The sequence below is a fragment of the Leptopilina boulardi genome, unplaced genomic scaffold, assembly GCF_019393585.1.
Source record: "Leptopilina boulardi isolate dan_hultmark-lab unplaced genomic scaffold, ZJU_Lbou_2.1 LbouV2_302, whole genome shotgun sequence".
Taxonomy (NCBI): Eukaryota; Metazoa; Arthropoda; class Insecta; order Hymenoptera; family Figitidae; genus Leptopilina; species Leptopilina boulardi.
This window is the reverse complement of record NW_026137866.1, coordinates 2100606-2115606: the sequence shown is the minus strand read 5'-3', so window position 1 is coordinate 2115606 and position 15001 is coordinate 2100606. Positions and strand designations below refer to the sequence as shown.

General features: G+C 31.0%; 1 protein-coding gene across 2 annotated transcripts; it reads left to right on the top strand.

The window, feature by feature from the left end:
- The first annotated feature begins 28 nt into the window (after positions 1–28).
- LOC127282816 (uncharacterized) lies at positions 29–14976 on the top strand. 2 transcript variants are annotated; one of them, XM_051307322.1, is made up of 8 exons: positions 29–787; positions 1353–1851; positions 1921–2285; positions 2409–6905; positions 6993–7854; positions 7917–8351; positions 8415–9638; positions 11373–14976. In XM_051307322.1, the coding sequence occupies exons 2-8, from the start codon at positions 1416–1418 to the stop codon at positions 11624–11626; spliced, it is 8073 nt and encodes a 2690-aa protein (XP_051163279.1). In that variant the 5' UTR covers positions 29–787; positions 1353–1415; the 3' UTR covers positions 11627–14976. The 2 variants fall into 2 exon arrangements, with proteins under 2 accessions (XP_051163279.1, XP_051163278.1); XM_051307321.1 differs by having other exon boundaries at positions 1921–6905.
- Positions 14977–15001: the final 25 nt, after the last annotated feature.

Below are 15001 nucleotides of genomic sequence, written 5' to 3'. Positions count from 1 at the left end.
AAACAAAATGGCGAGCGTCTGTATGGCGGTACACTCAGTAGTAAAAGTTCGACTAAAAAAATGCCGCGGAAAGTGAGAATTACCTAGTCGTTCATGCAATTATTCAAGTATTTTGACTGTGTTTCAATTATACAATAGTGTTAAATAATATCAAGAATAAAGGAGAATGCCATGGAGGAAATAAAACTTTTCTCATAATTCTCGGGACGAGAGTCATTTGTGATTTTTCAGACATTGGTGGGTCGGTGATCGTCGCGGCGAACAACGACGCTATGGCGTCCGTCGTGTATGCGTGTCATTATATTTAATTTCTAATTAACAAATAATAAAATCAAAATTCTCGTCATTAATTCATTTGTATACATTGTCAAATTTTTCAAAAAATAATACAGTCAATTATCGTGAATCATTGTGCTTCTCATCGCCGGATGTGATTGATGAAAAACAAACTTTGTGTCTGCTTCTACCCTGTTCTATCCCCAATTGACAGATCCCACCCCAATTCAAGTAAAGGACGATGTACTCGATATCACTAATTGGAGTTGAATTTTTAACATTAAACTCATCTTCAAGAGATGAAAAGTATTCTCGAAGTGATCCTTGAAATACAATTACACTCAGTGTGTTTGGTGCTTCTCAAGAATCAAGACATTTGTGTTTCGACAATTACAATAGAATCGTCTCGTTCACTGAAAGATTTCTCGTGAATTGTTTTTTGCTTCATTGTTGTTTGTTCTTTTTTGACTTTATGGAATTGAGATAAATAATTTAACAACAATTTTAACAGGTATGAAAATTTCTAATTTTTCTAATTTATGTTTCATGTGTTAGTGATGTAAAGAAGTAGTAGTTAGAAAATAATTTTTATTTACTGATATTTACAATTTTTTTTTTTAATATTTTTAATTGCATTAATTAACTGTAGTTGTTGACAATTGATGAATGACATTTGTAATTTTGATACTGATTTTTTTTTTTGATTACAAAGAAAATTTGTATAATTTGACTATTTTATACTGTTTACAGAAGGATAATTACAATGAATGTTTATTTCGTAATGAAAACATATAATGAAAAATTTCTAGTTGCATTTGAATCAATATTAATAATTTTTAAAAATTAAAACTAAAAATGTTTTCGATTCGTTTGGCTATAGTTTCATCAGCGTTTTAATCAACGATTATGTCATTCACCTCAGGACCGAGTAATAACACAAAAGAAAATCTGTGAATATTTATCTAAATTTTTAACCTTGATATACAAGATTTGAATCTACTAAAGAAATAATTATTTTTAAAAAATTTTAATCGAAATTTTTTTTTTTTTTTTTCATTGTAAAATTTTTGTTTCAGCTGATAATTAGAAAAACACATGGAATTCAGATGAAAGAATAGACGATTTAAAATATAGTCAGAATGTCAAATAGTTTGGATAGTTTTTTAACACGAATTGGAGATGTGACAATTGAAAGAGTCACACCCCGTGGTACAGCTCGTGTTCCTGAGCAAAATGTTATTCCATCTGATGCATCAATGAGTGTTAATTTAACGCCAATTTGTCCACCACGTCGGCTTCATGATCAAAGTTCAGATGATTCGAGTGGCGAATTATCGGATGGTGATTTAGAGAAAAAAAATCGAGCACTTCATCTTGACGAAATGGATGATATTCATGCGGAATGTTCAGCTGACGATATGGATTTAGATGAAACTATTGATTCGCAAATTGGCGTCAGAATGGATTCAGAAAGGCAGCACAGAGGTTCATCGTTATTAGATGAGGATGAAATCGACGACGATGACGATGATGATGTTGAGGGTGTGAATATTTTGGACACTCTTCCTTTGGAAGGTTTGTGGGAAATTTAGTTATTTTTTTGTAATTTAATTTGAAAATGATTAATTGGTATTTTTTTTGTAGGTGCGCCAATTGAGGGTCAAGAGGTGACTGAGGCGGATCTTTTAGGAAAGCCATTGTTAAAGGAAATGGACGATGAGGATGAGATTGAAAAAAGTGAGACACAGTCGGGAGATGAGGAAGGACACAAAAGACATGCAGATTCCGATGGTTCAGAGTCAGCGATGAAGAAGCAAAAAATTGATGACGATGATGACGATTCAACATCGGAGTGTGAGACAAAAATGGAAAAAAAGTTGGCGAACATGAGGCGAAATATTCGTGAGGTAATGGACGAGACACAACTTGATGAGGCGACACTATCGGCCCAACGACAGGAAATGGAACGTCTTCGTCGTGTTCAGGAACAGCAGAAAATAATACGTGAGGTACAACGTCAAATAGCAATTAATCGACAAAATAGTAAAACCCAAACACGCGTTATCAGTCTCTTGCAAGGTAAAAATCAAGCAGGCACTACAATTTCACAAACTTCACCTTCATCATCTCAGGTTCGTGTTCCTAGCACCGTTCTTCTCAAAGTGAATTCTGGCTCTGGCGCTGGCTCACAATGTTCAAGTCAAAATCAATCGGGACAGATGAGAAGGCCCATGGAGGGAATGAAGTGGCAGAAAGGACGCGGTGCTTTTCAAGGTGCACAGACATCAATTTCAAAAGTACAGAGCAAACAATCGAGCAGTGGGCCAAGTATGCTGCAACAACGAATCCGAATGATGACACCATCCGTAAGTATTTCTCCAGTTGTTCCCAAGAAGGAGCCAACTGATAGATCAGAGTATTATTCAGATTCCGATTTTTCGGATGCCGAAGTGGATGAACAATTGCAGGAGAAACAAATGCACACGATCAAAAAAATGTCAAATGTACCAAAAATGCCAAAACCACCGAAAGGTAAGGACGTAGTGACAATATCGAGTTCAAGTGAAAGCTCAGACGATGATTGTATAGTATTGAGCGATCCAAGTGGAGGTGAAGAAACTGACAACGATGATGATCCTGCAAATTCGGGTATGCATACAAATGATCGTTACAATATTCCCGATGAACATGGTCGTGTATTGATCAACGTCGGTCATCCAGACACCGAGCCTGATGTATTTCTAGCGCCTCAAGTTGCAAGAATCATCAAACCCCATCAGGTCGGTGGGATTCGATTTCTTTTCGATAATATCGTTGAAAGTATCGAGAGATATCAAACAAGTTCCGGTTTTGGTTGTATTCTCGCTCACAGCATGGGTTTAGGTAAAACACTTCAAGTCGCCAGTTTTTGTGACATTTTTTTTCGATGCACCACTGCAAAAACGGTCCTCTGTATTATGCCAATAAATACTCTACAAAATTGGTTAGCCGAATTTAATATGTGGTTGCCGTATGAGGATCCAAATGCACCAAAACCAGAACCAATCGTTAAAACGGAACCCAGCGTTGATGTTAAATCAGAAATCAAGGAAGAAGGAAATCACAGTGAATTAAATACATCTGAAAGTACAAATCAAGAGAATCCGAATATTTTGCATGAAAATGCATTTCAAAATCAATATAATGCTCATAATGTGATGACTGGATTTGGACCCGATGGTCTAATAAACAAAGGTATCGAACAAAATTCTCTAAATTCAAATTTCCATGGTAATATGAATCCAAATTCAGTTTATGGATCAAATGTCAATTCAATGCCAAATTATACTTCAATGAATCCACCAAATATTCCGGGTAATAATTTTGGAATGAACAATCCAGGTAATATGTATCCCAATCAAATGCAACCGCAAATTTATCCAGGAATGGAGAATCGTCCTGGACAAGTTTATCCTGAAATGAATCCATCAGCAGCTAATCCAATGAATCCTCCCGTGAATCCTATAAATAATTCCACAAATCCATCGGTGAATTCTTCAATGAATCCTCCAAATAATCCAGGAATGAATCCAACGATCTATAATTATGGAAATCAAGCCCAAACATACAACTTTGATCCGGCTAAAGAATCGAAAAATGAAGCTGATCAAAATAAAAAAGAATTGGATGAATCGATTAAAAAAAATGAGACAGATGTGAAAGGGGAAAAAGTAAAAACTCCCTATATGGTGGATGCTCCTGCAGGTTTAGAAATAAGACCCCGTCATTTTCGACTTCATATTCTCAATGATTCGCACAAAACAATGACTGCCAGATCAAAGGTGATTAAAGACTGGCAAAAAAATGGAGGTGTACTACTAATTGGTTATGAATTGTATCGACAATTATCGTTGAAAAAAACAAATAAAGCAAAACGAAAACGTGGCCAACCTGTCAAGGATTTAGACGTTGAGGAAGATGATAAAAATAAAGGATTATTGGAAGAGATGCATTCTGCATTAGTGAATCCTGGACCGGATTTAGTAATTTGTGACGAAGGTCATAGGATTAAAAATTCACATGCAAGCATTAGTTTAGCTTTAAAACAAATGAGAACAAAACGTAGAATTGTCTTAACTGGTTATCCATTGCAAAATAATTTATTGGAATATTGGTGTATGGTCGATTTTGTAAGACCAAATTATTTAGGTACAAAAGCTGAATTTTGCAATATGTTTGAAAGACCAATTCAAAATGGTCAATGTATTGATTCAACACCTCAAGACATTCGATTAATGAGATATCGTGCTCACGTTTTACATGCACTACTCGAAGGATTCGTTCAAAGAAGATCACATTCCGTTTTGCAGATATCACTGCCAAGAAAAGAAGAATACATTCTCCTTGTAAGAATGACACCACATCAACGTAAACTCTACGATACATTTATGAATCAAGTGGTAAAAACCCGTGCCGTTCCAAATCCACTAAAAGCATTTGCTGTTTGTTGCAAAATTTGGAATCATCCCGATGTTCTCTATCATTTTCTTCGCAAACGACAAGCCAATGAAGAGGACGATCTTGATTTAGAAGAGACAATCGGTGAAAAAACACCTCCAGGTGGTGCTAAACGAACAAAAGCACGTCAAACAAAAGGCGAAGGTAAAAAGGGAAAGAAAACAATGAAAAATAAACCCGCAGCCAGTGTACAACCAAATTCATCATCAACAACAACAAATAACGATAATATCGAAGGCGATAATAATTCCACAAAATCAGGAAATTTACCAAATTTCCCAACACAACAAAAAAATCCCCAATTTCCAAATGTTGGCTCATCAAATTATCCCTATCAAAATTATCAACAAAATGAAAATTATTTTCGAAATGACAATTCACAGGGTGAATTTGGCGATTTTTATCCTAATCAAGATCAACAAAGATTTGGTAATCAAAATTTTCAACAATATCCACCGGGCTATAATAATAATTCAAATCAAACTTATCCAAATCAACAGAATTACATTCAAGGTGGCAATGATCAATCATCAAATCGAAATCAACGATTTCCAACGCCAACAAATCCTGAATTTCGTTCCGAACAAAATCAGAATAATTTTGAATCTGGTATTTATCCAAGACAACAAAATTATCCCTATCAAGATCAAGCTCGCAATTATTCAAATATAAATCAAGAGCAAAATTATCCAAATCAAAATTCCAATTTCCCACCACATCAGACGCCAATTTCTGATTATTCCACATTTCCGAATAATCAGAATCAAAATTATCCCACTGGAACTCAACCAAATGCAAATTATCCACGAAATGAAAATCAATCAACTCCACTTAATTATGGACCCAATCAACAAAATAATACATCCAATAATCAAGGATTTAATCAAAATCAAAGTGGAATTGTACCAAATCAACGTCCTTATCAACAAAATCAGAATATTCCTATTCAAAATCAAGGTCACTATACACAAAATCAAATTGTTTCAAATTCACCCTCGGTTAATTTCCCCGGCAATCAAAGTGGCAATTTTCCATCATCAACGAATCAAATTCATTATGGACAAAATTCAAATCAAGAAATTCCAAATCAGAGAATGGGACAAAATCAAGCAATTGCCACCAATCAGGGATTAAATTCAAATCAAGGACATCAGGGAATGTCTCAAAATTCGAATTTACAACAAAATCCTTATTCTGGCAATCAAACGAATCCCACTTCACAAAATCATGGTTATCAAAATCATATGTCACAAAATAGACCATCATCGTCATCATCATCATCATCGAATCATGGATATTCAGGACAACCGGGACAATCGGGTTCTGTTCCAGGACAAATACAGGGTCATAGATATCCTCTTAATCAACCGAATCAAGGAACAAATATCTATCCACCGTCGCAGGGTCAAAATCCCTCAATTGCGCAAAATAATCAAATTTATCCAAATTCCGATAGTCAAAATCAGAATTTTGTCTCAACATCCACATCAACATCGAATGCTAATCCAAATGAAAATTATCAAACACAAAATCCACGACCATCATCGTCATCAGTAATGTCAAATTATTCCAACGATGGTAATCATTCAACACAAGGATCACAATTTAAGGATCCAAATGATCCATTTTGGCAGCAAAATTATTCACAAATAAGACAAGATGATACATATTTCCGTGAGCCAAATACTGTAAATCGATTTCAAAATAATTATTTCCCACAGCAAAATTATCAAAATCAATCGTTTGAATATTCTGGAAATCGTGTTGGTGATGTGAATCAAAGAACAGATGATACAAAAGCACCACGTGGGAATACTGCTATTCATATGCAGAGTGGAAAAGATGTCAATAGTATTGGAGTTCAAAGTCAACCATTGATGCCAAACAATGCTGCCGGCAGAGGTGGTTACAGTGGAACGGATTCAATGCCACGTCCAATGAATCCATGCATTGGAAATAATAATCCAATGAATCAAATGGATTCATTGAAGGACGATGAGAAGGAAAAAGATGAGACTGCCGAGAAGGAGAAGGAGGAAAAATCCGATGATGAAAATCTTACCAAAGACGAGGAGAAGGATCTTAAATGTTCTCCAAGTGGAAAAGAAGATCCTGGAATACCATATGATTGGGTAAGTTGATTTAAATTTTATTATTAATATTTTTATTATTATTTTTATAATTATTTTTATAATTATTACAACAATAATTTTTTTCAGGCCACTGAATTAATGAAAGGCTACGTCCCAGGATTGATTGATGCATCAGCGAAAATGACACTCTTCTTTTGTATCCTGGAAGAAGCGATACGCCTTGAAGATCGTGTTCTCGCATTTTCTCAATCGCTATTCACATTGAATCTCATAGAAGACTTTTTAGCTAGAAATAATTTTAAATATCCCGATGGCACAACGGACGCTTGGGTAAAAAATGTGAATTATTATCGATTAGATGGGAGTACAAGTGCATTGGAAAGAGAGAAATTAATAAATGAATTTAATATTAATCCAAAAATACATCTCTTTCTTGTATCAACGCGAGCTGGCTCATTGGGAATTAATCTCGTTGGAGCTAATCGTGCAATTGTATTTGATGCCTCATGGAATCCATGTCACGATACACAAGCTGTTTGTCGTGTTTATCGATATGGTCAAAAGAAACCATGTTTTGTATATCGATTAGTAACTGACAATTGTTTAGAGAGAAAAATTTACGATAGACAAATTAGTAAACAAGGAATGGCTGATCGTGTTGTTGATCAATGTAATCCGGATGCTCATCTTTCATTGAAAGAAGCAACCACGCTCTCTTGGGAATGGGAGGAAGACAGTCAAGTACAAGATTTTTCACAAACAAAAGATAGTTATACTGATGAAGTGATGCATACAGTTTTAGATAAACATTCATCATTATTGACAAAACAACCATTTCATCATGAGAGTCTTCTTGTTGATCGTAAGGACAAGAAACTTAGTCAAGCTGAAAAACGTTTGGCACGACGTGGTTATGAATTAGAGAAAATGGCAGCTAATTGCTCACGTCCTAGTTATAATTATGTTCCTGGAAACACTGCCACAAGAGGTGAGATTGAATTAAATTTTTGGAAATTTATTTTTTATTAATAAAAAATAATTAATTTTTAGCCGGAGGACTGCAAATTAGAGCAATTCGTGGTGCAGGTGCTGGAGGAAATGGAGGTGGTGTAATTGCCCCAGGGGCAATGAGTCCAGCAGCTGGCGATATGGGACCAACGCCAAAACCTGTCGCTTCTGTGAGACCAATGCAACAACGAGGAGTCGAAGGTGTTGGACCAAGAAGTGTTACTGGAAGTCGATGGATTCCCGCTGAAGTCTGGCAGAGACAAGGCATGAGTGCTCAAGAAATGACACTTCCATTGGATGTTGTTATTCCCACAAATTCACCAGACAAAGGCAGCATTGTTCTAAAAGCCGGACAACGAGTTATGGTCCTTAAGAGTCCAAAGGGTATTTACATGCAACTTGAGTCCGGCAAAATTATTGCGATTCGAACAGCCCTTAAATTAAATCAACAAAAACGGGAAGACGAACCCAAAAAAGGTATGAATTAAAAGTCAAAATTAATTCATTATTCAAATATTTATTAAACCGATTTATTTTCAGGCTTGGCCTCAATGATTCAAAGAAATTCCAAAGCCGAAGTTGGTTTTCCATTGCGTAACAATGCGGCGATTTCAATAATACCAAAATCATCATCGAGTGCCCAAGGTACACGACCACCGCCAAAATCAAATCCCGCTCCAGGATATAGACCGTTCGCCGATAAAGAAACATCGAAAAAAATAAAACCAATTGCTACAGCGACTGCAAAACCATATACAAGTCAAATGAATCTCACAAATCAAGTTTCCCTCTCGAGGCTACCGAGAGTTAAACAAGAACCCCTTGATCAAGCATCGCTTGGCGAAAATTCAAATTCCTCCGACGGATCATTAAGATCCGATCAAAGAGTCGAGGAAGTTAGACTCGAAGATGTTGTTGCCGAAGTGAGTTCCAACGAATACAGCCGTCCCACTCGTCCCATTCATTCCACAAATCAAAAATCCTCACTAATTAAATCACAACATTATCCAACTGACAATGTTTCATGTGTCCAAAATGTACAACAACCAGAATTACCGCCAAAAATTGATAAACCACCACAACCATCATCATTATCCGAATCGAAAGAAATCAATCCTCCCGCTAATCAATTCCAACCAAATTTTCCCAAACAAATGAAGATCAATGAGGAGGCATCGATTTCAGCCCCCCCTCCATCCATTCAATCATCAGTTCCATCGCAAGCAATTCCAATTGAAGCGGCAAATACAAGTAAAAGTTCCGATTCACCAACAACAGCAACAGAGCAAGATATTCCTCAACCTGATATTCATGGTGGTTATCCATACGCACAATATCCAAGGTATTATGATTATGCAGATCCAAGATCGAGATCATTGGGAACGCCGTATGGAAATTATTTTCCTGGACCACCACCTCAATCTGGTAATCCAAGACAAGATGGTACAAAGACAACACAGTCTGATTTACCAAAGCCAGCTGATGAGACACAAGTGACGACGAATAAAGTAGCAAATACATTTGTTCCACCTTCGAATTTAAATTCAACGCCAATAGAGACAAAGGAGGCAAAATCAATTGAAAGTACTGGCAGTCCGTCAACAAATACAACGGCAAATAGAGATGAAAATCTTCCATCAACTACTGCCTTTACACATCCAACAGCTACTAGATATCCGGCACCATATCCTCCAGCTCCATATGATCCCTACGCTCAACATTATCCACCGGCTCCTGGATCATCGGCCGCTTATCCTCCTGGCAGTGAGTAGTTTATAAAAATTTACAGTTACATAGCCTTGGCTTATGACTTTTTATCCGACATATTTTAATAGAATTCAATTTTTTCGAGTTTTTTTCTTTTTTTACAAAATTCTATTTCCAATAATTTTAATGAAATTTTTTCACAAATTCTATTATTTTAAACTATTTTTCAATTAAAAATTTTAATGAAATTCAATAATTGTTTGGAAGTATTTGGAATTTGGATTCCAATGAATTTGGAAAATTTTAATTATAAATCACTTGAAATTCAATTATTTTATTTATTTATTTATTTATTTATGTGGGTAGTAATAGTAATTTTATTTATTTCTAAAATTTTTAACCACAATTTATTCTCTACTTTTTGAAAATAATTCTAAAATTCTTCAATTTTTAATAGATTTAATAAGATTTTTTCACAAATTCAAATATCTTAAACTATTTTTCAATTAAAAATTTTAATGAAATTCAATAATTGTTTGAAAATTTAAAAAAAGTCATCAAATAAAATTAACAAAAATTTTAATTATAAATCACTTGAAATTCAATTATTTTATTTATTTATTTATTTATGTAGGTAGTAATAGTAATTTTATTTATTTCTAAAATTTTTAACCACAATTATTCTCTATTTTTTGAAAATAATTCTATAATTCTTGAATTTTTAATAGATTTAATGAAATTTTTTCAAAAATTCAATAATTATCTTAAACTATTTTTCAATTAAAAATTTTAATGAAATTCAATAATTGTTTGGAAATTTAAAAAAAGAATCGTCCTAAAAATTACCAAAAATTTTAATTATAAATCACTTGAAATTCAATTATTTTATTTATTTAGTAATGAAATAATATATAATTATCTAAAATTTCAATTTCAAAATCTAAAATTTATTCAATTAAATTATTATAAATAAGGGAAAATTGATGGGGAAAATTATATTGTAAAACAGAGAAAGTGTACAATGAAGAAAAATAAATCTATTTAAAATTTATTTATTTCTAAAATTTTCCATCTAAAACTTTTTGAAATTTAATAATTTTAACTGTATACCTAATTCTTCCAAAATTCAATTATTTTTAATGATTTTTATAATATTCTTCGAAAATTCAATTATCTAAAAGCATTTTACAATTAAATTATTTTAAATTTTATTTTTTTTCTATAATTTCTAATAAATTCTCCAGCAACATGAATCACTAAAAATTTCAATTAAAAATTACTTCAAGTTGAAAATTAATTTTAGGGTTTGGAATTTGTTTTTATAGTTTTGTGTAATTAAAATAATTTTAAATAAATTTTTTTAGTTAATTTAAAAAAAAAAAAAGTAATAATTATAATTATTGTAAATAAAAAAATAAATAATAATAAATAATAATAATAAATATAAATAATATAATAATAAATAATATTTTTTTTATTATTGTAAATTTCAAAAATTCAATTATTTTTTAAAAAATGTTAAAATTATTTAATAAATTATTTTTAATTCTGTAAAATTTAATTTATTTTAATTGAACAAAATATTTTTTAAAATTCAATTATTTAAAAAAGATTCAAATAAAAACTCTAAAAATGAATTGTTTTCAGAAAATTTTAAAAAATGCAACAGTTTTTAATTACAGATGAAAAAAATCATTAATTAAATTAATTATGGGTATTATTATCATTAATTTATTAATTATCATTAACTATGGTTAAGAAAAAAATACAAATTAACGCCTTGTTCATCAGGTGCTCCGGGCTATCCAGCCTATGGTGGACCAGCTTACAATGCAGATTACGCTCGTATGTATTCACCATTCCATGGACCACCGCCAGCTGCGGATCCCTATATGCATAGAAGTTATGCTCCACCACCTTCTGCACATCCCCCTGGATATTATCCCCCATTCCCACATCCTCCACCTCCTTATCCTAATTATTCCTTCCTACCACCATATCCAAATCCCAATATGCCCTCTGAACCTCAACCACCCCCTCAGTAAAAATCGAACAAATTGATAGAAATGAAAGAAAAAAAAAAGGAGAAAAACGAATATCCAATGGCTGTTGAAGTTCGAAGATTAATAGACTGAAATGTGTAAGAAGCGTCGAAAAAATGAGCAATCAGTCGCAATTATCGCATCGAGGATCATCATCATCATCATCATAATCATCATCAACTTCGTTGTCAAGTAAGAATAAAAAAAAAAACCCCCTGTGCAATCGTGTGTGTTTTTAAAAAAAAATTTTTTTCTCGGTTCGTTCATCGCGACTGACTCTCTATTAATATATATATACATAAATGCATATATATAAATATATTAGAAATATATTAATTATGACGTTAGAGACTCTTCGATTTGATCTTCTAAAGAAATCGAGAGTATATTTTTTTCTTTATATATATTTTTTTTTAAAATAGAAAATTTTAGTTAAATTAAAAATCAGAATTTATATTATTTAAAAACTTTTTATCATGAAACAATTTATACTAATTGAAATAATTTATATTAATTATAAACAATTTTGTATATTTATTGAAAAAGAAAATAGTTGACATTAAATCAAAGTAAATTTTTAATAATTTAAGGACGTGATTTAATTCATTTGCGAACTGGAAGTACAGTATGTATTTTGTTGTACTTGAAAAGAAAAATTTACACGTGACACTTAATTTTAGGATGTCAGTCGAGGAGTAACTAAAGTCATTCGTAAAAAAAAAAAAAAAAAAAAATAATGTGAGACACAAGAAATAATATTACAAAATAATGCTTCGAATATTTGCAGCTAAAATCATTTTTTTATACATCTCTTCTATAGAAAATATAAAAAGTTGTCAAAACTTGATATATTGAAACTTCATAGCTGTGCACAATTTACTCCAATATATGTATAATCCGTAGACAAAATGAAACAATTATGTGTCACAAAAAAAAAAAAAATCTCAAACTGAATGAAAATTAACGATTAGTTTTTTTTCGTTATTTTTTTTTTAAATCTTTTAACGCTCCTTTATTAAAATTTATTGGTGCTTGATGAACTTTTTTTTTTTTTTTTTTATTTAGAATGCTTGCTAATTTTTAGCAAAAAAAAAAGAAAAGAATTATATTTAGTCGGTGTTGTGATGACAAATTTAATGTTATTCTTCGATATTTTTGTTCTTCTGATTGAAATATTTCATTCAGTTATTCAGATTATTATTTTTTATTTTATTTTAACGGTCAATGGAAAGATATAAAGTTATGATATTTTTTTTATTATTATTATTATTATTAATATTATTATTAATTATTAGATAAACATTGTAAATATTTTTGAAAATATCGATATTTTTTATTCGTTTCTATTGATACGAATAATGAGACAATTTAGTTTAATGATGACTAGAATTTTAGATTATTTTTTATTTAAATTTTCTTCTTTGAATCTTGCCTTCTTTAGTAAAAGCAAACGTAAAATGAAATATTTCTTTCATTTATTATCATTTTTCTTTTTTTTTGAGTCGCATGTTTATTCTCAAATAATTGAATTTTCTCAAATATAAAATGTTGAATAATTTTTTATTTCACTGGAGTTTAGTAAATTAAATAATTTTCACTAAACCAAATGATAATGAATTGAAATAAAAATGGAATTTAATTTCATATAACTGAAAAATATTTTTTATTAATTTAATAAAAATTAATTAATATTAAACTGAAAAAAATTATTTATTTTTTATTTCGATTTGAGGGAATTTAATTATTTGAAGAATATAAAATTTGGAAAAATAAATTTTTTTTTTTTTTTTTTTTTTCGTAAAATCATGTAGGCCAGAATTCATTGTACACGCATTAATTATTCAGTATTCACACTCTTTGAGACATTTAGCAGCCAGTAAAGAAATTACAGCCTCTTTGTCGAGTTGTATATGACTAGGTATTACTATACTAAACGTTACGATTTCTTAAAATAAAATTAAAAAAAAAAAAAATTTAGATAATCTTTTGGTAGTTTGTAGGATTGTTGTTAATTAGGAGTGTCCTACAATTTATTATTAGTAATTGTCGTGGGACTTAACTAAAAAGAAACAAAAAAAAAAAAGGTAAAATGGACAAAAAAAAGAAAACACAAAAAACAAACATTTTAATGAGAGGGGCCACGATATTCAATATTAAATTTCTCTTCGACTCCTACTGTGATATTTTTATCTCAATCTCGTGCCTATTAATTTTCAACTTGTATTTTGCCTTAGAGCAATAATTTATTATTTTTTTTTATTAACTGTGATTTTTGTAATAACGCACTCTTGAAAAAAAAACAAGATAAGACGAAAATGTTAGATTTATTTATTTATTCTTTTTTTTTTTGCATTTAATTTTTGTTGGAATAATATGTGGAGAGGGGGGAGAGGGAAAAAAAACGAGTGAAAAGACACGAGATTTTTTTATCGACTTTATAAAATGGAAAATGCAGAGCAAAAATGTCTGAATGTCGTGGCACTCCCTTAAAATATTATTAACGATTAATTAATGATAGAGCAGTATATTCACGCTGGTACATTATTATTTGCGTGTCTTCCTATGAATCTTTTGCTTGTTCGAAAAAAAATAATTTTTTTAAAATACCATTTTTTAAAAAATACAAAAAGGGTATTTTTCTCCTTTTTACAATAAAAAAATTCTCCCCGAAAAATAAAAAGAAAGGAAAAAAATTAGGAAAAATTATGATGACGCTGCATTTCATCAACTATTATAGAAATTGTTGTGACACAATTTTATATAAGTTTTAATTGTAAATGTACAGGTATTAAGTGTCAAATGGCAGCGTTTTATGATTAAATGAAAATAATATTTGAAAAAAAACAAGCAAAAGAATCCATTGGTGTAATTTACGATAATGATGAGAAAGAACTCTGTCTCTGTTATAGCTTTTTGCCATTTACAAAACTTGTAAATATCCATTATTTACATTTCGTACTTTATTTATTTACATTTAAAAATATCAATTTATTACATTTTTTTTTTTTCGATAAGTCGAAATATCACTTTTCTGTAAAATAAATTGTTCGCATTATGATTGATTGATGATTGTTTTTCATCATATTATTGTTATGAATGAGGAAATCGAAGCTATACATAAAAAAAAAAATATATATATAAATATAAATATATATATATTAAATATATTATACATATTATCTTGTTTTTAAGTCGTTTACCTTTGTATGAAACAAAAATGAGAAAAAAAAAAAACAGTAACATCACGTTACGAAAAACTGCCTAGGATCTATTTGAATGTCACTACGATGTGAAAATTTAGGGCTGTAATTAAAAAAAAATATATATACCCTAATAATACAAGTTCAAAGATATATTTCAGGTTGTATTTATTATCCT

Bases quoted from the DNA above. Each gene is read 5' to 3' on its own strand.
- LOC127282816 (XM_051307321.1), top strand. From the start codon at position 1,416: ATGTCAAATAGTTTGGATAGTTTTTTAACACGAATTGGAGATGTGACA. The intron at 6,906-6,992 runs GTAAGTTGATTT...AATTTTTTTCAG, and splicing joins CTGGAATACCATATGATTGG to GCCACTGAATTAATGAAAGG. The intron at 7,855-7,916 runs GTGAGATTGAAT...ATTAATTTTTAG, and splicing joins TGGAAACACTGCCACAAGAG to CCGGAGGACTGCAAATTAGA.